At 38.1% G+C, this 20,949-nt stretch overlaps 1 protein-coding gene across 50 annotated transcripts in view; it reads right to left on the reverse strand.

The window, feature by feature from the left end:
* LOC120926536 (ABI family member 3 binding protein) overlaps positions 1 to 20,949 on the reverse strand; it is a 454,839-nt gene that overhangs the window by 149,977 nt on the left and 283,913 nt on the right. For 38 of the 50 annotated variants that reach the window (XM_040336550.1, XM_040336548.1, XM_040336547.1 and 35 more), the window contains 10 exons: positions 19,273 to 19,341; positions 18,339 to 18,413; positions 12,125 to 12,193; positions 11,943 to 12,017; positions 11,141 to 11,203; positions 10,616 to 10,687; positions 10,180 to 10,251; positions 8,425 to 8,493; positions 3,620 to 3,685; positions 3,444 to 3,524 (listed from right to left, as the gene is read on the reverse strand). In XM_040336550.1, coding sequence (XP_040192484.1) covers positions 3,444 to 3,524; positions 3,620 to 3,685; positions 8,425 to 8,493; positions 10,180 to 10,251; positions 10,616 to 10,687; positions 11,141 to 11,203; positions 11,943 to 12,017; positions 12,125 to 12,193; positions 18,339 to 18,413; positions 19,273 to 19,341 — 711 coding nt within the window. The remainder of the gene's footprint in view (positions 1 to 3,443; positions 3,525 to 3,619; positions 3,686 to 8,424; positions 8,494 to 10,179; positions 10,252 to 10,615; positions 10,688 to 11,140; positions 11,204 to 11,942; positions 12,018 to 12,124; positions 12,194 to 18,338; positions 18,414 to 19,272; positions 19,342 to 20,949) is intronic. The other 12 variants (XM_040336581.1, XM_040336580.1, XM_040336585.1 and 9 more) reach the window with 9 other exon arrangements.

The raw sequence follows: 20,949 nt of genomic DNA on the forward strand, positions 1-20,949 counted from the left end.
TGTAATTATGACAAGATGAAACACTAATATATTAACCCTAAAAATCATAATGAAATGTAAATACTGGGGAGTGATTGATATTAATGGTTATTTTTGGTTGGGAAGCAGGCTAAGATGATGGAAAAATGAAAAGAACATAGATGGAGAAGACAAAAAAAGGCTTACACAGTGCCATTTGATACACTCACAGACAGAGTATACAAGGAAGAGATAATGTTGAACTATGAGATATATATACTGTATCTGTTTAAAAAGCTAGAAGGGCATTAGGTAAGGACACAAGCATCAGGGGCAGAACTATGTGGTCAACAGCATCAAAGGCTGGAGAAAGAAGAGTTTATTTACTAAAGGCAAATAGTCTGTTTCCTTTGCAAGGGAAGTTGATTTTGAAAGGGAATATTCCCCAAGGCTTTGTCAATATGATTCAATTTCATGCTGCAAAATACCCAATTGCATGTAAACAAAATGAAAAACAGCATTTTGCTTGCACATGATTGGTTAATGGAAGTCAACAGAGCTTCTTCTCATTCAATAACTACAACTTCAATTGCAAAGTGAACCATAGTATATTTTCCATCAGTAGACCATTTGCAATTTTAATGAGCAAAGGGTGTTAGTGGAATGAGTAGGACAGACTGAGGATAATCATCAGGGTATTAGAAGAAACAGCTTGTCAAAACTAAGTTGATGTGTTGTTTAATAAGTAGAGAAACAACAAAAAAAAAACAATATACACTTACACAATGGCTATCGGGGTATGCACAGGAATTACAGCACACAGCAAAGCACAATCCAAATCCAGGGGTTTAGATGACAAGCAAGTGGATAACTGTAAGACGTGAACATGCACAGGTGCGCTAAAGCGTAAGCTGTAAGGAGTGTGGTATGTGTATTCTCAGGGGCACAGGTAAAAGGAAAAGATAGCGGTGCAGCAGTGAGCAACAGGTTTCAGGGGACCTTCCTCATTTTCCAAGTTGTGTGATTGCATTTATTTAACTTATTTTTGCTTTACTGGAGTTTGCAGAATAAGTCTTCAGTTGACCCCCTGATACATCCACACATATGAGGAAGTAATTGTAATTTTAAGGCTGGCTCCTCACCTTTCATTGTGGTAACACATGATAAAAACATTCATTACCAAAATTCACAGTTAAAAACATGCTTTACCACAATTCACAGTAATTCTATAGAATAATTCTTATTCTAAACAGCAGTCCAAGACACATATACAGTAGAACCAAATGCATCTATGCTACAGCGTAAAATGTGCATGTGAATGTTCTGTACCTTGGGGGGAGCTGCATTGCAAAAAATAGAGCAGGTAAATTTTTTCCTGTTAAAGATGAGTCTATTTAAACTGAATTGGCTACCTTAACATAATGGGCATCAACAAATTTGTGTATTAATGTACATGCATCAATGTATGCAATGTATGTGCTGGGAAATCATGCCTGGCAGCATTAAGTATGTATGACTCCCAACAATGATCAAGATGCTGTTCCTGAGGTCACCATGCTTATATGATCATCTCATAAAAGCCCACCTTCCACTACCTACCACATATGTCACTACATTTACAGCCAGGTTAGCTGTGCACACCCTTTAAGCTTATCCTGCACTTGGCACAGAGGGCCTCCTACGTAGTTTAAGTACTCACAAACCTGTAGCATAACACCACAGCACAAGCTTGGTAAACAGAAACTGATTTAATATGTTAGTTTTTAATATAAAATAACTTGTCAGATGATCTATAGGAAATAAGAGCTGAAGGTGGAGGTTAAAGAAATATTAAAAAGCTGCTTTGGGTTTCTAAAACCATGTGGCTATGAAAGGGTATTGCTTGGCAGATGAGAGAGCATTCCTAAACTCCTACAGAGCATATTTTTGTAACAGGAAAATCCTCATTAATATTGCTTTTTCAATCCTTCATTTATTTTACCATAAGAAAATATATTCTGATTGGCTGTTATGAGTAATGCACCGTGCATATATTCATTACTGTTTGCATCATCATGTTGAATAAACCAGGATGATTAACAAAGTAAGGTGTCCTTTTATGAAAGTGAGATCAGCGGCGATCCCGACTCTCACCGCTGATCTCAGGTCATGAACAGTTTATGAAACTGAGGTAATCAGCTGAGTACATGTTCTCCACTGATTAACTCACTGTCACAGAAACTGACAGTTTATGAAGGTGCGATCTCAGCACCTCACTGGCGATCTGTGACAGAATTCTCACTTTCTGATTCACCATCTCAGAGGTGGAGAATCAGAGAGAGAAGCCAAAGCTGGCTGTGTATTGTGGAGGAAGAAGGAAGTCTTTTGACTTCCATGCTTCACACACGAGCAGCAGTCAGAACACATCTTCCCACCAATACACACCCCAAAATGATCAGGTTAGGAATTTATAGTATATATATATATATATATATATATATATATATATATATATATATATATATATATGTATATATATGTATACATCATCATATAGCATATATATGTGTGTGTTTATTTATATGTATATTATCTATAGATATATATATACACACACATATATATATATACATACATACATAAAATTCTACCTGCATTAAAATGCTATTATTAAAGTCATTGTTATATAATTTTTTATTTATTAGTAAAAAAAAATTGTAGACCCTAAAATATGGTTTTACCCATGGACTGTTCTATTACAGTTATACAGGGTTTATATTTGTATACTTTATTAAAAAAAAAAAAATAATAATTAAAAAAAAATGTATTTTTCATTTATATGAAGGGTGTATAGCTGCATTACATATGTGGGATTCCATTCATTTACTATACACCATTCACATTTAAATAGGCACATGTATGAGCTTTAAATATTGATAAAAACAATGTTTTTTTAATAATTAGGTTAATGTATATTGTTTGGTGGGAATGTAACTTTATTATTTTATTAATATGTGGTGTATAATGTGTGCTGATTCGTGTTCAACTTTTGTATTTTTCACTTCCTCATACTGTAATCCCGCTACATCACGCGAGATTACAGTGAGAGAAGCCGTTCTCAGGAGTTTCCAGCCGTTTGCAGATCGCTCCTCATCTCAACATGAGAACCGCTCTACAGAGCTTCATAAACAGGCACTCAGAGGAGAGCGATCTCCCCTGAGAATGCCTGAGAACTGAATAGCGGTATTTTACCGCACTTTCATAAAAGGACACCTAAGTGATGAACTGTCCTATCTTATGCTAGAATTGTATGCTAAAAAGTGCTCTTTCTCTGAGACAGCTTCCATTCAATAGTTGTGTATGCAAAGATAAAAGAATAGCTGTAGAGAATACTGTAGCTACAAGTCCAATCAGCTAAATAATTTCGAAGCATTCATGCATAGCTGTCTGTACTGTTGGCTTACGATTGCCGAAAAACAAGCCAATTTAAAAACAGGCCACTTTACCACTTGGAAGTGCTGGATCCGGATATATATGAAGTCTAATCAGGTTTATTGGCATCTTTGCGGTTTGTGCTGGTTTTGGCACTGCACAGAATATAACAGAAACCATGAGTAATAGGGGAAATAGTAAATTGTGAAAGAAATGTTTGTTGTTTTTCCAAAGTGCTTATAAAATTTACCAGCAGTTGTTGGTGGACTTTGAGATGTTTTGTGAGGTTTAGAAGAAACATCTTTTTCAGTTTTACCTGGCACCGGAAAATAAAGAGTTTCCTTAAATATTACACTAGATTGCAAAAGCCCAGTTACCATGTTAAGTTGCATTTTATAAACATGTATACATAAGAAAGAAAAGGATGTGTGCTCAGATGTAACTCATTTTACTGGAAAAAAGTAATTGCATGCTAAGATCTTATAATGCACATTTTTCAAGTTGAAGTGAATCAGAAGCTGGTCAAAAAGTTCAGAGTTGAAAACAGTTGCAATAACTTTTTACATTTGGCTAAATTACTCACACATCACTAGATAGCAGGTAACCATATGTCTATTAAACATGACACAGAAAAGCAACACTCCTTTTTATGAAATCGCTCAAAATATTGAAAAATCCCTTTGGATATGTGCACTTAGAACCATGTCAAATGTGAAAAGGATGTTTCTAGCTGTAAATCAGCAAGGGCAAGGTCATATATGTGTTGTGCCACAATGTTCTGTTCTAAAAAGAAAACCACTACAGCAGTGGTCTCAACCGGGCGGCCTTCCAGCTGTGGCGAAACTACAAGTCCCATGAGGCATTGCAAGCATGACTCCCATATGCAAAGGCATGAAGGGACTTGTAGTTTCGCAACAACTGGAGGGCCGCCGGTTTGAGACCCCTGCACTACAGTATAATGCTGCAGAGCTACTTCAACTCGTTGATATATTTGAATGGAGATCATTCAAGCTGTCACACAAGCATAGGTGAGAATAATTAACTTGTGAAAGTATAATGAAAATAGCATTTAGTTTCTAACTTACGCCGTCAAAGAAACATGAGATTAAATTCCAAAAGGCTATACTTAGCTAGGAAACAAGTTCTCACATGGTGTGAACTTTTTCAAAATCTTCTCTTAAAGACCTGATTTACTAAAGTGTAATGGCAGGTAAAGTGAGGTGATGTAAACCTGGACTTGAATTGTGCTAAATTGCTCCAAACATCTACCTAATTAAAGAAGAATCCCTATTTTTCAAAATACCCTGTACATGCTTAGATGTTTAACCACTTGCCGACCAGCCGCCACACTTACACTGTGGCAGGCCGGCTCTCTTGCATGAACCGACTAACCCGTATGTCGATCCATACATGTGAGTTTGTGGCAGCCCGAGATCGCTGTACACAGAGGCAGAACATTGATCTGCCATTGTAAACAAGGCGGATCCCAGTTCTGACAGAGAACATCTCAGAGATCTGTTGTTCCCAGTGATTGGGAACAGATATCTCTGTCATGTCCCAGGCAGCCCATCCCCCCTACAGTTAGAACACGCTGAGGGAACACATTTAACCCATTGTTTGCCCCCTAGTGTTAACCCCTTGCCTGCCAGTGTAATTTATACATTGATCAGTGCATTTTTATAGCACTGATCAATGTGATGATGTCACTGGTCCCCAAATTTATTTGGGGTCAGATTTGTCCACCGCAATATCACAGTTCAAGTAAAAATCGCAGATCGCCAGCATTACCAGTAAAAACAAAATAAAAATAAATAAAAGTCCTTAAATCTATCCCATAGTTTGTAGACACAACATTTAACCAAACCAACCAACCAACCAATGCCTATTGCAATTTGTTTTACCAAAAATATGTAGAAGAATGCATATTGGCACTGTCACAGGGAAGGTACTAAAGCTAATGCAAAGACCATTTGTCAAAAAGTCAGAAGCTGGCTTAATATTCATGGAGGAGCTTAGCTTGATAAGTGAGGCAACGGGTTAACCTTAAAATGTACTAATAGGGCTAGAGAGCAATATATACTCACTGACCATGTTGTTAGGTAGACCAATTAAATTGCTTGGTAACACAAATTGCTAATCAGCTAATCACATGGCAGCAACTTAATGCATTTATGCATCTAGATGTGATGAAGGTGACTTCCCGAAGTTCAAACTGAGCATCAGAATGGAGAAGAAAAAGGATTTAAGTGACTTTGAACGTGGCATGGTTATTGGTATTTCAAAAACTGCTGATCTACTGGGATTTTCATGCACAACCATCTCTAGGGTTTACAGAGAATGGTCCAAAAAAGAGAAAATATCCAGTGAGCGGCAGGTGTGTGGACGAAAATACCTTGTTGATGTCAGAGGTCAGAGGAGATTGGGCAGACTGGTTGAAGATGATAGAAATGCAACAGCAACTTAAATAACCACTAGTTACAACCAAGGTATGCAGAATACCATCTCTGAATGCACAACACATCGAACCTTAAAGCAGATGGGCTACAGCAGCAGAAGACCACACCGGGTGCCACTCTTGTCAGCTAAGAACAGGAAACTGAGGCCACAATTCATACAGGCTCACCAAAATGGCACAATAGAAGATTGGATAAAACATTGCCTGGCCATTTGAGTCTGGATTTCAGCTGTGACATTAAGATGGTTGGGTCAGAATTAGGCATAAACAACACTAAAGCTTAGGTTCCATCCTGCCTTGTATCAAAGGTTCAGGCTGGTGGTGGTGTGGGGGGTATTTTCTTGGCACACTTTGGGCCCCTTAGTACCAATTAAGCACTATTTATACACCACAGCCTACCTGAGTATTGTTGCTGACCATGTCCATCCCTTTATGACTACAGCGTTACCATCTTCTGATGGCTAGGATAATGCACCATGTCACAGCTCAGATCATCTCAAACTGGCTTCTTGAACATTACAATGAGTTCACTGTACTGCAAAGGCCTCCACAGTCACCAGATCTCAATTCAATAGAGCACCTTTGGAATGTGGTGGAATGAGCGATTCACCTCATTGATGTGCAGCCGACAAATCTGCAGCAACTGTGTGATGCTATCATGTGATTATGGACCAAAATCTCTGAGTAATGTTTCCAACACCTTGTTGAATCTATGCCACGAAGGCAAAAGGGTGTCCATCCTGGTACTAGCAAGGTGTACCTAATAAAAAGGCCAGTGAATGTATATTTCATACTTTACTTGTGTTATGGAAATTGAGATTCAGTTCTCTTCATATTCAAAATTGCAGTGTTGCCACAGCTTAGCTACAGCAATAGTCAGTGTGCATGCACCAGCCCAACTTTGGGCATTTTCTAGCTGTTTAGTGCCTGTGCACAAAAAGCCTTGATCACTTATGAGCTGATGGCACTTAGTAAATACAAATATAGAAAAATGGGACCACTTAGGTTCCATTCACACTGGATGCCAATGCGGCTCCCAGCAGGGGTCCTGTGCATCCTGGTTCACCATTTCAGGTCCGATTTCAGCCCGAATTTTGGGCTGAATCCGGACCTGAAGTGGACCAAAAGACGCACAGGACTCCTGTGCAAATTCGCACCGGAGCTGCATCGGAGATATGTAAACCGGCTCCATAAAGAGCCATTCACATTCTCCTGCTATTGCAAATTTGATGCGCAATAGTGTGAACTTGGCCTAAGTGCAAGTATCACGTAAAGCTTCACCTGCCCGAATCAGTTAAGCATACATTAAAGAGGGGGGTTCCTTTAGCCAGGGTGTGGGATGAGGACAAAATCACCTGCATTGCCAACTGATCACACATGCAAGTGCACATGCAAGGGTAGACTGAGATTGCACATAAGCAAGTGCCATATTGCTGGCACTGCTGACAGGTCCTGCAACTGCTTGTTGCTGAAAGTGGGTACACTTGAAAAATCAGACCCTTAACCACTGTACTGTCAGACCCAGGCAGATTAGTGCAGGTTACAAAATGCGAGCTGGACTTTGGCTGCTTTCTGTTTACAGTAACTCACTGTCTGGTTCTTTGGGTACAGTTATTAAAAAGACATGCAAAGTTACACAAACTAAACATGTCTTTTTTCTTGTTTTATTAATTTTGCAAGTCCATGCACTCAGTTTTAAATTAACAGGAAGTTTCTCACACAAATTTCTGTAAAAAAACAGCTTTAATACCTTGATTCTTTAGTCATGGCCAGAAAGCATACCACTCTACAATCTAACACAAGATTATTAATACAAGAACATATGAATCTGGATGAATGACATTGTGATATAATGTGGTTGGCTGGAGCTTGCATAATATGCTCTGGTTATAGGAACACCAGTGAAAACTGTATGAAGTTTAGGATGTTTATAAAAATCTGTGTAATCACACAACATGGATTTGAAAATAAAGCATATATTACTATGCTCCAGGTGTAGCAGACTACCATCCAAGAACCAACTTTAGTGCAAAAAGATGAGAGCGCAGTTAGGTAAATACAAGCTTGGAAGCATTGAACTTCATTTTTCTCAGCACGTCGTTGTGTTTTACGTCACCGCGTTCTGACACAATCGGTTTTTTAACTGATGGTGTGTAGGCAAGACTGATGAAAGTCAGCTTCATCGGATATCTGATGAAAAAATCCATCAGATCATTTTCATCGGATGAACCGATCGTGTGTACAGGGCATAAGAAGTCATTTGTACCTCTTAACCACTTCCAATAGACACTGACAAATGTGCTGCAGTGAAACAAAATAGTTCACAGGGATACAAATAATAACATGGCTTATTCCACAGCATGCATGGAAAAGTTCCGCAAGCAAATATTATCTTTACACAGTGGTATATTGGGGTGATCAAAAATGTCAGATCCTAAAATGTCAGGAGGGAAAAGACGAGATTTTTTAAAAATCTGTATAGAACAAAAAGCATGGTTAGCATTGTGTTTGTGGAATACATTTCATTCCAATAAAGGCATGCCAATGAAAAAATAATAATAACCTGTGCTGAAAATGTAAAAACAATTATGTTTTATTACCAGTTTGTGGGGTTGGGCCCACAGTTGAGTGGTCCTTTTTGTGGGGAATTTTTTGAGTTTTGTCTGGAACTGCAAATAAAAAAGTAAGAGCTCAAACTATACTCATCAGATTGTTTTAAGATTAAGTCATGGTAATTCCAAATCTGAGGAACCAAGTCATGCACTACTGATTAAATATCATCCCTGGTGACTTTACAACCTGCCAAAGGAAGATAAGAAAACATTTTGTCTGCAAAACAATAAGAGGAATGTAGCTCTCTTTTAAACAACAATGTTCTTAAAAAGCAAATACACCTAGAAAAAGCATAAAAGTTAATCCACAGGAATAAAAAAATATATACAGTGTTATTGAATAGGGTTATTTAGACACACTGGTGGCTGTTTCTTCATGTAATGTAGCTGTGTTTCCTTAACAACTGAATGAAATAGAAGTATTTGTTAATACAAATTTCTACATGTCTCTAGGAAGGATGCTGGTCTTGGGCTGGAACAAAACTTAGGAGATAATGTATACCGTGCAACAAATGAAAAATATGTAAAATGTTTTAAAATAACAAAGTAACATTATGAATTTAGCTGTCATTTTTTCTGAGGTGAAGGAATTATTCACAATAAATCTGGTTAAATGGCATATGTCACAATGGGGGTTATTTACGAAAGGCAAATCCACTTAACACTACAAGTGCAAACTACAAGTGCAAAGTGCATTTGAAATTGCACTGAAAGTACACTTGGAAGTTCAGTTGCTGTCTGAGGGGTAGATCTGAAATGAGGGGAAGCTCTGCTGATTTTTATCATCCAATCATGTGCAAGCTAAAATGCTGTTTTTTTATTTTCTTTGCATGTCCCCCTTGGATCTACAGCGACTGCACTTCCAAGTGCACTTTCAGTGCAATTTAAAGTGCACTTTGCACTTGTAGTTTGCACTTATAGTGCAAAGTGGATTTGACTTTCGTAAATAACCCCCGATGTATTTTGTCAATATTTTTATGTTACCATCTTTCTAAATCAAACATAGGTATTGTAATAATGATCATGTCCCAGAAAACTGCTGACTTTACGAAAGTTTACCTTTTATTTTCTGCAGTGCAGAATTCCTTAACTTTCAGATATTATACATTGTAAGGAAAGGCTGTTGACACCTGCTTTAGACTTTTAGAGCAGACAATGACAGCTACATTTTTACTATGCCTGTTACTGACCTTTACTGGTAATAGTTGATTAGTACTATTTTTATGTCCAACTACTACTTGCACTGCTATGAGAGTTCAAAGATTGTTGTTAAAAAAACAATGGAAGTAAAGATAAAATACCAGGCAGTGGCCATATTTATACATAGGATTCATTGTTATTAGAAATTATTTCCATTAAATGTATGAATAATTAGATAGGACGCTGGTAGATTTGTCAATGTGTATTGGTGGACAGGCAATTCAATTACTTCACTATTCTTACTTATGCTTAAATAAAATCTGTCATAATAAACGTATCGAGCAGACCAGCAAATGTGGAGTAAAATCTGAATTGCATATATGCATATTTTTCTAGGCCATTGAATCAAAGTAATGGCCAGCAAGGAAACCAGTATTTTAAGTTATGGCTTCTTCGAGGCTGGACTTTACTTTAGCAACATTGTGATATTTAATTTATCCCTTTATGCTGCTTTTTGACAGTTTAGGAAAATGACACTGTTACTATATGACTATATTAGAAGAACAAGCTGCATAAACTCAAAAATGAATGCCTTTACTATACCAGTTGTAGTTTGTGTCTTTTTTGGCAATGGAATTTTAGGTTGTGCAGGAGAAACCCCTTGTTTCTTTGATGCTGTAAAATAATGGCAATTTTAATTAATAAAACTCTTTCTATAGATGTGCAGGTCATTCCATCCTTAGTGTCTAGTGCTGCTCATCAAGCAAAAAAATGTATTTAGGCATCATGCAAAATCAATTAAATTGTAATATGTAGCAAGATTGAATATTTTTTACACGCTAAGCCTACTATATATAAGCAGAAAGGCATTAAAAGAAGGTTTCAGATATGCAATGAATATAAATCATCTTGCTAGCTATGGGAGAGAATGTATAGACTAGAATGTATGCACAGCCAATACTGCAAGCAAAACATTTGCAGCCATAGCAGATACCCTATTTGCTTCTATAGTGTAGAAAGCTATACAGAAACATTTTACCCAGAGTAGATTGTGTCCTTTGGGAAGTAGTGGGAGTATTAGTTGAAAAAGATGTGGTTGTAGTCCGATACGCTAAGATTAGAAAACAATATATACTTGTATATTAATATTTACTCCTGGTCATGCAGGACAATTCATTCTCATTCATTTGGACATAACCACTAACTCAGTTCCCCAGAATCAAGCATTCCCCAGAATCAAGCGTTTTCCAGAATCAAAAGCTTTCAAATCTAAAACTTTTATTTTGTTTACACTTATTGAGAAGGCTGATTATAGAGCAATCATATACCCTTCTGTGCTTATAGTCCAAAGATATTGGATTTGTTTATTTGATATGTTTTTTCTACTATTGAAGCCAAAATATTTTACCATAGGTTAACATTTTGGTGTGTTTTATGTGCATTGGGCAATGCTTATATTATGGCAATACTACAGCATTGTTATATCCTTTAGTGAAATGTGTCTCAAAAAATACTCAAAGACCCATGTGTAAGTGAAAAAGCCTGAATCATAAAATGACTTTACCAATTGCGGTATGTGACTTGGCTGTTGATGTGTGCTTCTGAACAACGAAGTGACCATCGGAAGCTGCAAACAAAGGCTCATAATGATTTAATGTTCCCATAAATATTACTTTGGCAACAACAGTTTTGTACTATTTCTACGTCACTGAAGAACTAGCTTTCACAGTTAAATAGTAAGTGGTACTTAAACCAGTCTATCAGGTTTTGAGTGTGCTTGTGGTATTCAAGAGATTTATTAGGCTCGTAAAAGGACTACTTTAATCTAGAAAAAGATTCTGATTTAGACTCCTGGTAAAAAAAAAACCTGAAGAACACCTCCTGTGATACCCTTGTCAGGGTGTTCCTTTATCCGATCACTTCACCCACCATTGGTGCACCACTGTATCTATTAAATCGCATCATATTAAAATTTTACTGCATATAAAATATACAGTTGTAGGGCAGAGATCTGCTTCTTCTGTAGTGGAATGCCTGTTGTGCCATTTGTTTGTCACAGAGTAATTAAACGATCTGTTATCCTTCTAGTAGGATTGCAGATGGAAGTGGTGCCTAGAGCCTTTTTATTGTTTTGCTGTAAACATGAACCACAGTGTACAAAGGGAATGTAAAGAACCACTATAGAAGTAATCTTTGCATTTTTTAAACTGTTAATGGAGTCACTAAAAGAAAAATCTCAAAATAACAAAATCTGAGCAAAAATTCTAAATCTATACTGGAAAAAATAGCATTTAAGATGATTGTTTTAAGTTACCAATATTAGGTTCTGAATTAAATATATTCGCTGGCTTCAGAGTATATATTACCTAAAGTAGTTTTTTCTGGTTCATATATATGAGGTGCATCTGTTGTAATTATTTTAGACTCTGGCAGTGTGCTGTCTGAAATAAAATTGAAACAAATAAGAAATTAAGCCTGTTAAAAAAGAGAAGAATTCTATCAAAGATAGCATGAATTGTATCCGTTAAAATGCACATAATGATTTTACCAGCTTCAGATTCTGGTGCCTCAGTGCTAGGGACAGGTTTTGGATGAAATGATAAAATTTCATTTGGAACTGAAAGAAAGAATAGAATTCATATTGAGCTTCTAGGCAGTTTAACTGAAGATTAAATTATTTAGTGTGTGAGGAAGAGTGCGCAAGGTTCACTCAGGAACATGAACATACTAATCCTGTTAAAGAAAAGCGACAAGCTTAAAAAAGTATGTGTCAAAATTTTATAAAATTCTTACTATTTATAGCAGACACTGTAAGGTGTCTGCATGCCACATCTGATCCATGTAAAGTGGCCTTCTTCTTTTGAATACCAACCAGGTTCACATACTGCTGGTTCTCATTGCTACTCTGTAACCACTTTAAGACTAGACCTTTCTGACACTTTTTGTTTACATGTAACAATCAGTATTTTTTGCTCGAAAATTTATTAAAACCCCTCAAAATTATATATTTTTATAAAGCAGAGGCCCTAGAGAATGTGGCCCGGATTCACATACATCGGAGCATATTAATGCCGGCGTAGCGTATCTAATATACTCTACGCCGAAGCAGCACAGAGAGGCAAGCACCAAATTCACAAAGCACTTGCCTCCCAAACTGAGCTGGGTTCCCTCGACGTAAGCCGTCGTAGGTGGAAGTGGGCGTGAGCCATGCTAATGAGGCGTGACCCCATGCAAATGATGGGCCGAGTGCCATACAAGTACTTAAAACGAACAGCGCATGCGCCGTCCCGTGGAGGTATCCCAGTGCGCATGCTCAGAATCACGTCAGAACTACTCCCTAAGATATGACGGAGCACTGCCTACGACGTGAAGGTAACCTATGCCCAGCCCTATTCACGTACTACGTAAACAACGTAAAATTCGACGGCTGTGTTCCCTGGTGCATACCTTAGCATGAGTTGCGCCTCATATATGGGGAATAACTTTACGCCGGACGTACGACTTACGCAAACCGAGTATATTATGCGCTGGGTGCAAGTACGTTCGTAAATCGACGTATCTCCCTCATTTCCATATTTGAATAGGAAATCAATGGGAGCGCCACTTGCGGCCAGCGCAAATATGCGCCCACGATACGCCGGCGTAGGAAAGTTACGTTGGTCGGATGAAGCCTATTTTCAGGCGTATCTTGGTTTCAGAGTCTGGCGCATAGATACAAAGGCGCATATTTACACTTACGCGGCGTATCTCGAGATACGCCGGCGTAAGTGCTTTGTGAATCCGGACCTATATTGGTGGGTGTTGCGATTTTTTTATGTCACATCGTATTTCACATCATCACTTCAGATTTACACAGGAGATGTGGTGCTAGAAAATCCTGCACTCGATCTGACGTTCTGATGTGTGGGACAATCGCTGTTTGCGTGCATGCGGGACTTTTTTTTTCTATTTTTACATTGCTTTCCCTATTTAAAAATGCCACTGTTTACATCTGGTTTCCTATACCATAGAGGTGATTAGAGCCATTTCAGTCTCCCGTGAGATGAGAGAACCGTACAAAGCCATGGACGGTGGCAGGAGTGGGGTATGTACCCTACCACTGCTTGCAAAAACAATCTAGTGACTAATTAGCCTCTAGGCTTGCTTTTACAAAAAAGCTCTATCAGCTCTAAAAGACAATACTGGGATGAAGCCTGCATCATTGCGGTATAACCACTTGAGAATCACAACATGGTTTCTTATGATGAGCATTCGCGGAAGAGGAGATAGGAGTACCAGCAGGGGACCCCGGAAGAATAGCATCAAAGCTGCTCTGTGCAAAACCATTGCACAGAGCAGCTGAGTTAAACATGTTTATATTTGAAAAAAAGGTTTAGAACTAATTTAAGTGCAGCACCCTCTAGTGTATGGCTGCTTCAGTAATCAAGGGAGTAGTAATTATTTGGCTTGGTCTGTTTTATCAGGCTGGAAGTTTGATTGCTTCCTCCTGCCTCTGGAAGAAGCTTCCAGAGCTTAGGGCAGGAGATTTAAATCAATCAGCCTGAATATTTATCAGGTTCCAGCCAATCCCTGGAGAGAGAAGTGTCCAGTCTGAGGGGTTGCTGCTCTCATGTAGCCCATGGACTGTACAGCTACTCAGCGATGTCAGGGTTGAGGGCCTGGATAGACTTTGCTAGTAGCTAATAGCAGAACCTCACCACTGGGAATCTGGTCTGGAGAGGTGCTGTCTCACTCACTGTAACATGTCTGGAGGAAGCTGGAAGGTGGCATCTGTTCTGGAGAGAAATTACCCCAACTGACCTTTGTTGCTGTTTAGTGTTATTTAGAGTTTTACGAAGAAGAGTGCCAGATTAGGTATGAAAAATAGTAATACAATATAGTTTAATAAAGCGTATTATTTAATTTTCAACGTTTATGGATATAAAAATTAGAAATATAGTACACTACATGAATTGGTCCTGGTGCTAACAATAACATATGAGAATAAATAATCCCTCTGGGAGAGTCTATTTATATTAGGATACATGCATAGTAAATGTGAAATCCATACTGATTTGTGGTCAATAATCAGGAATCTTGAGGTACCAGAAAGTGTCTTTCATTTTCACTCACACTGTAAATATTCATTGTCAGCCTAAAGCAGACCTTACAGCGAAAATGCAAGGTCCACTGTTATCTGTTCCCCCTCCCCGTTGCTGAAAGCAGCATAAATATTTACTCCTGCTAGGCAAGGGTGATTATATTCTCGTTACTGGATGGAGAATCCTACTTCTAAAACTATTCTTACTGGATGAATTTTGAAAATGTTCTATGATGTATTTCATAACTCTCATATTTGCATCACCTAAAATTAAAGCTTTTGTTAACCGAAAAAAACAAACAAACATATCCTGTTTCTTTAAACCATGTTAAACAGCATAGTTCTTGTGCTGTGTCACCCCCCCCCCCCCACATCACCTAAAATACCTGGCTGATCCTGCCTAGCTATACCCTCCCCCCTGTAAACTGACCACAATATATCATGGCTGCCCTGACACCGTGGTCAGTTTACATGCCTCAGTCACGTGCAGCCCTTCTCTCCTCTGTCACCTCTGTCCTCCCCCTTCCCCACCCAGCCTGTCTCCTTTACCAGTGCCTTCCCCCTCCTGCTGCTCTCATATCTGCTACTAAATCCTGTAATCCCCTCTGCTCCATAATAATAAGTGTCCCTGTGACTGTGTTATGTAAAAATTCTGCCGGATTATACCTATATGAGTCCGTCTCCCTGGCACTCAGCTGACTGTCAGCTCTCTCTCCCCTCTTTTCCCCTCCTTCCCAGCTGATGTCAGCGGGAGGTCTTGGCCCCACCCACTAGAGCTGTGAGCCGAGAGAGAAGAGATCGGATAAGTCAGCAGAGCGCCAGGAAACACGCTCATATAGGTACAATCCGGCAGATTTTTTACATAACACAGGCACAGGGAGGATGGGAGGAATTAGATGGAGTTTGTTAACAACCATTTTAATGGAATAATTTGCTGCTTACTTTATATCAAGTGGTCAAAAGATTTCCATGACTCGCATAAAAAAAGTATTCTTCACTTAACAACACTAAATTAATAATAATAACATGCTTCACAGATGTTGATAAAATATTGGCTTACATTTTTTCTCTTAGGGCTCAACTATCCACGACGTTGTAATCTCTTGTTGAGTATGAAATGGAACTCTTTGTTGACAACTACTTTAAATTTCTGTCTCCTGTTAATTTGCCTCAGACACAATACACAAAAAGCAGCTGGTCATACACCCATGCAACCTAATCTCATGAACAGAATGCTGTTGTATGACAGAGTGTGCTTCACCTAAATTAATGCATTTTTTAAATTGACATTGTGTTAGCTTGATTACCTGTACATATAGATATGTCATATCAAATGTAACATGTTTCCTAAATGAAGGAGGTGCTGAGTGAGTGACTCTCTGTTGTCACTGTACCAAAGTAGAAGTAGCTCCAGCACTGCTGGAACAAGAATGTGCTTCCTGTATGTTGCACAGACTACTACACTGATTATAAGACTCACCTACAACCCTCTCGATTTGACATACAATATCAATAAATACAGGTAATGAAGCTGGATGATTTTTAGTTTTAAAAATTGATTATTCCAAAAGTTCATCTTAAAACTGTGTTTATTATTAATACTAAATCACACACACACAGGAATTTAAATAAGACAGGAATCTGCCTTGCACATGATCGATGTGAACGCCTCTTCTCTTTATTCACTAAATTTAGGGGGCTATTTGTAAGAATTGAAAATGAAATGTGGAAAAGTAAGCTCTTGCTTTTGCTAGCCTGAATTTTTTTATTTTTTTTTAGATTAAACAAGCAATGAACTCAAAGTAGCACAGGTATTGTACTTCACATATTGGATGCCCATGGATGCATGCCAGTTTTTAGCTCACAGCAGTGCATATATTGATTTACATTTGACTTAAACCAAATTTCTTACTGCTGGGTGCAGGCATTGATGTTATGTTAACATTTCAGGTCAAACAGCAACAATAGAGGATAGAATGTAACCCTTATGCCGCGTACACACGATCAGTTTGTCTGATGAAAACGGTCTGATGGTCTGAGGACCGTTTGGGCCCCATCGGTTAAAAAAATAGGAACTTGTTTTAAAATTATCTGATGGTTAACTAACCGATAGAAAAAAAACGATCGTCTGTAGGCACGTCCATTGGTTTAAAATCCATGCATGTTCAGAATCAAGTCGACGCATGCTTGGAAGCATTGAACTTCATTTTTTCAGCACGTCGTTGTGTTTTACGTCACCGCGTTCTGACACGATCGTTTTTTTACTGACGGTGTGTAGGCACGACTGATCATCAGTCAGCTTCATCGGATAACTGATGGAAAAATCCATCAGACCGTTTTCATCAGATGAACTGATCATGTGTACAGGGCATAATTCTTCTGATTAATCACTAGAGTTGATTTAAAATACATCCATAGTACAAACAAATGAATCCACCCAATAATTACTGTTTCAGGTATAAAGCACGATTCCCTGGGACATACAGACCATTCACTAGAAATTTTTGGTGGCTGGGGAAAGTTTTGTATGTATTTTCTGACTTCATGAAAGAATAAGGGCTGCATTCCATCTTCTATTGTTGCTTTTTATTCTGTCTGTACTGTGAATACATTTTGAATAAAGGCTGGTGATTTCAACAGGAGCATGTAGGATATCATCTATCCTCTATTGTTCACAGTTTTGTGGGTTCTATATAAATTGCCCTCTTATTGAACATTCACTTTACTAAGGCTGGCCATACATTATACAATTGCCTTATTCAATTTCCTTTAGATTTACCTTTCAACTATTTAGTGCAAGGGCCTGCCTGATTGCATATAAATTGAAAGCGTTTAAGTTTGATCTCTTATTATATGGGTTTGCTAAATCTAAGGGAAAATTGTACAAGAAGATTGTACTACAAAAAAAAACAAAAATGTAAGGCGTGCACACCTAGTACATTACCAGAGATAATCTAATAATACGATTTTTTGATATAAAAGTGGGTACTCACAAAATGCAACCGACAAAAGGCCATAAACACAGTGCATGGACATGCACAAAACACGCTGTACCCTGTGTTCTGTGCATGTCCATGTACTGTGTTTATGGCCTTTTGTCGGTTGCATTTTGTGAGTACCCACTTTTATACAAAAAATTATTGTTATGAAATTATCTCTGGTAATGCACTAGGTGTGTGCCTTCCATTTCTGTTTTTCTTGTAGTTACCCCAGGAAGGCAGCATCCACCTAGATTTGGGATGCCATATATACCTTTCACACCAGCATTTTATCTGACATCTGTTACGCCACACCTTGGAAGACCTATTAGCGCTGGAAGTGACTGTGTTTTTGAATTTCTACAAGAAAATTGTATACAGTAATGTATGGCCAGCCTTTTTAGTGAGCATTTTCAATTGGCTCAGTAAATCAACTTCATCCATCTATATGTTCAGTAAAACAACTAGAGTTGAAAAGGATCTTGCATGAATACACTGAAATTAAATTCAAATCAAATTGATATTCATTAAAAACAACTTGATATAATTAGGGATATTGGAGATTATGGATCTTAACTACAAATACAATACAATAAGAGAATACAATTGTTTCAGAATAGGCCAGCAACATCTAACCATATAATTCTGGCATAAGCCAACCAAAAATGTATAGCTTTAAAGCGAAAATATAAAGAATATTATACCAGGCATGGGATGCTGTACTGTAGTCTTAACAATGATTTTCGGTGTGGTAACAACACTAGGATTTCCAATAAATTCTGAAAAGAAATCCACCCCCCACCCCAAAATAAAAACATTTAGTTACTTTATTTTACAAATGCACTGATACATGCTTGTGCTTGTAATGAAAAATGCTTGCTGAGAACCTGTTGAGGTAGATGCATCAAAGGAAGGGAATCAGTACTGCTTTGTAAAATACTTTTTTTTCTATGATAAACATTGAATATACATAACTTCAAATCTGACCATCTTTGTCCACTATAGCTTCACAAAAATATAGAGGCCCTTATGTAATAAGGCTAAAAACAATCAACAAAATTAGGTAACTTGTATTGTCCAGCCAGAAGTATATTTTCATAGTTGTGATTGTTCTTAATTCAATAATGAGTGAATTAGCTGCTTGTTATTGTTTTCTATAAGTTACTGCACATCCTTGATCATTGCCCGCCTTAATAAAAATGATGATATGCTGTATTTGAAAAGATGCTTGCATGCACTGCATTCAAAATGTGCTTTGATATGTCTACCTCAAAGTCCAATGGTGTGGTTTATGGAAGCAAAACACCTACTTTTTCTGCAGAAGTACTCATCCTAAAAGCACAAATGCTCCTTAAAATTTACCTTTCCGCGTATTGAAAAGGATAGAGAAAATGGTAGGATTAATTGACACTGTGTCAATGTCTACATCATTTTCTTGTACAAAAAGCGAAGCTGACAGCAAAGTCATACCATGGGTGCTGTCGCAGAATGAGTCACATGACAGCAATCAATCTTACTGCAATGGATGGATTGTGTGCATGTAAGCAGAAAGAAATGCTGAAGTAATGAATGATGATGACTGCCAGTGTGCAATGATTAACAAGCTCAACAGACCATTTTGTGAAAAACAAGCATTACCAGTGGGTTTTTTGTGAGTTTTAGAGGACATGGTGCTTTGTTTGCCTGGGATAAATTGGCTTGTGGTTGCTGTGAAAAAATATTAAATGAATTGATTAATACTTTAATAGAAAATACTCCACGTGAATTTTATCATTAAATGATCGCAATACTACAAGGAGTGTGCAGTAGTAAACAACACACCTTAGAGATTGTTTTATGAAGCCACTTCTTTGTTTTTGAAAAAGGTTTAACTGTCTAACTATATTACTGCATATTAATGATGAATCAGTTCACCACAGTTCACTCCTAAATACAAGTAAATGTACACGGTAAGAAAGTTTACCAAACACAAGTGTGCTCTTTCATTTATACAATGACTACCGTATTTTCCGGCGTATAAGACGACTGGGCGTATAAGACGACCCCCTATTTTTCCTGTGAAAACTTGGGTTTTGGGCTATACTCGCCGTATAAGACTACCCCCTTCCGAGACAACACCACCATTTAAAAAAAAAATCAGAAACATAAAAAAAAAACATCAGATTTGATTTAAAGGTACCATAAAACTTTTAATGTAGGACTTTATACTTGTAGTAGAAGACTGCAGTATATGATAATAATGCAGTATAATATATGCAGTATAATAGTATAATGCAGTATAATATGTTAATACCCTAAAATATACAGACATTATTTCAGGTTAAACGTTGCTCATTTGTAATTAGATATAGTATCTTGTACCTTTTTTAGAGCTTTGCCAACATTCGTTCTTTTTTTAGGTGTATAAGATGTAAGAAGTTAAAAATACATTATAGGTGACTACTGTGTGCATACAGTGTGCACCGCTGAGCCAATCACGGCAGGCAATGCATTTGACTAGATGGTTGATGGATGCAAAGCCTGCTCGGATTGGCAGAGGCTGTGACATCATCAGCCTGCGCCGCACCAATCCGAGCAGGCTTCATCCAGCAACAGAGTGCATCGCCGCCAGTATTGGCTGAGCGGCGTGCACTGTATACACAGCATTGCCGAGCACCCGACGGCCGCAATAGCAGTACCGAGGCACCAGGCATGGGTTTGGCGGCGTCTTCACACGGCAATGAGCACCCGGCGGGCTTCTCCTCGATCCGGCGGCCCCCTTAACAGGTACCGATCACCCGGCCGGCCTCTGCACCCGGCGTATAAGACGACCCCCCTATTTTGGCAGCATGATTTGGGTGAAGAAAGTCGTCTTATACGCCGGAAAATACGGTATATAAAAATGGAAGATACTTGTTTCTAAGAAATCCTTTAAGCTGAATGCAATTTGGTTTTCCAAGAGCAATATATAGGTAGTGTTAGTAAAAAACAATACAATTTTAGGTTTCAGTGAAGTGTAGCCAGACCACTACTGAAAGATACAACTTCCATAATGCTTGGTTAATTATTGACCAAACCAAAAAAAGTGTAAGGGAGTTTGGATATGACATGTTAGGCCTAGTACACACAATAGGTTAAACAGAGGACAACGGTCTGATGGACCGTTTTAATCAGTCAAAACCGATCGTGTGTGGGCCCCATAGGTTATTTAACCATCGGTTAAAAAAAAAGCCAACTTGCTTTAAATTTAACTGATGGATTCCTAACCGATAGGTCAAAACCGATCGTTAGTAGGCACGACCATCGGTTAAAATCCACGCATGCTCAAAATCAAGT

The sequence above is a fragment of the Rana temporaria genome, chromosome 2 (genome assembly GCF_905171775.1).
Source record: "Rana temporaria chromosome 2, aRanTem1.1, whole genome shotgun sequence".
NCBI lineage: Eukaryota > Metazoa > Chordata > Amphibia > Anura > Ranidae > Rana > Rana temporaria.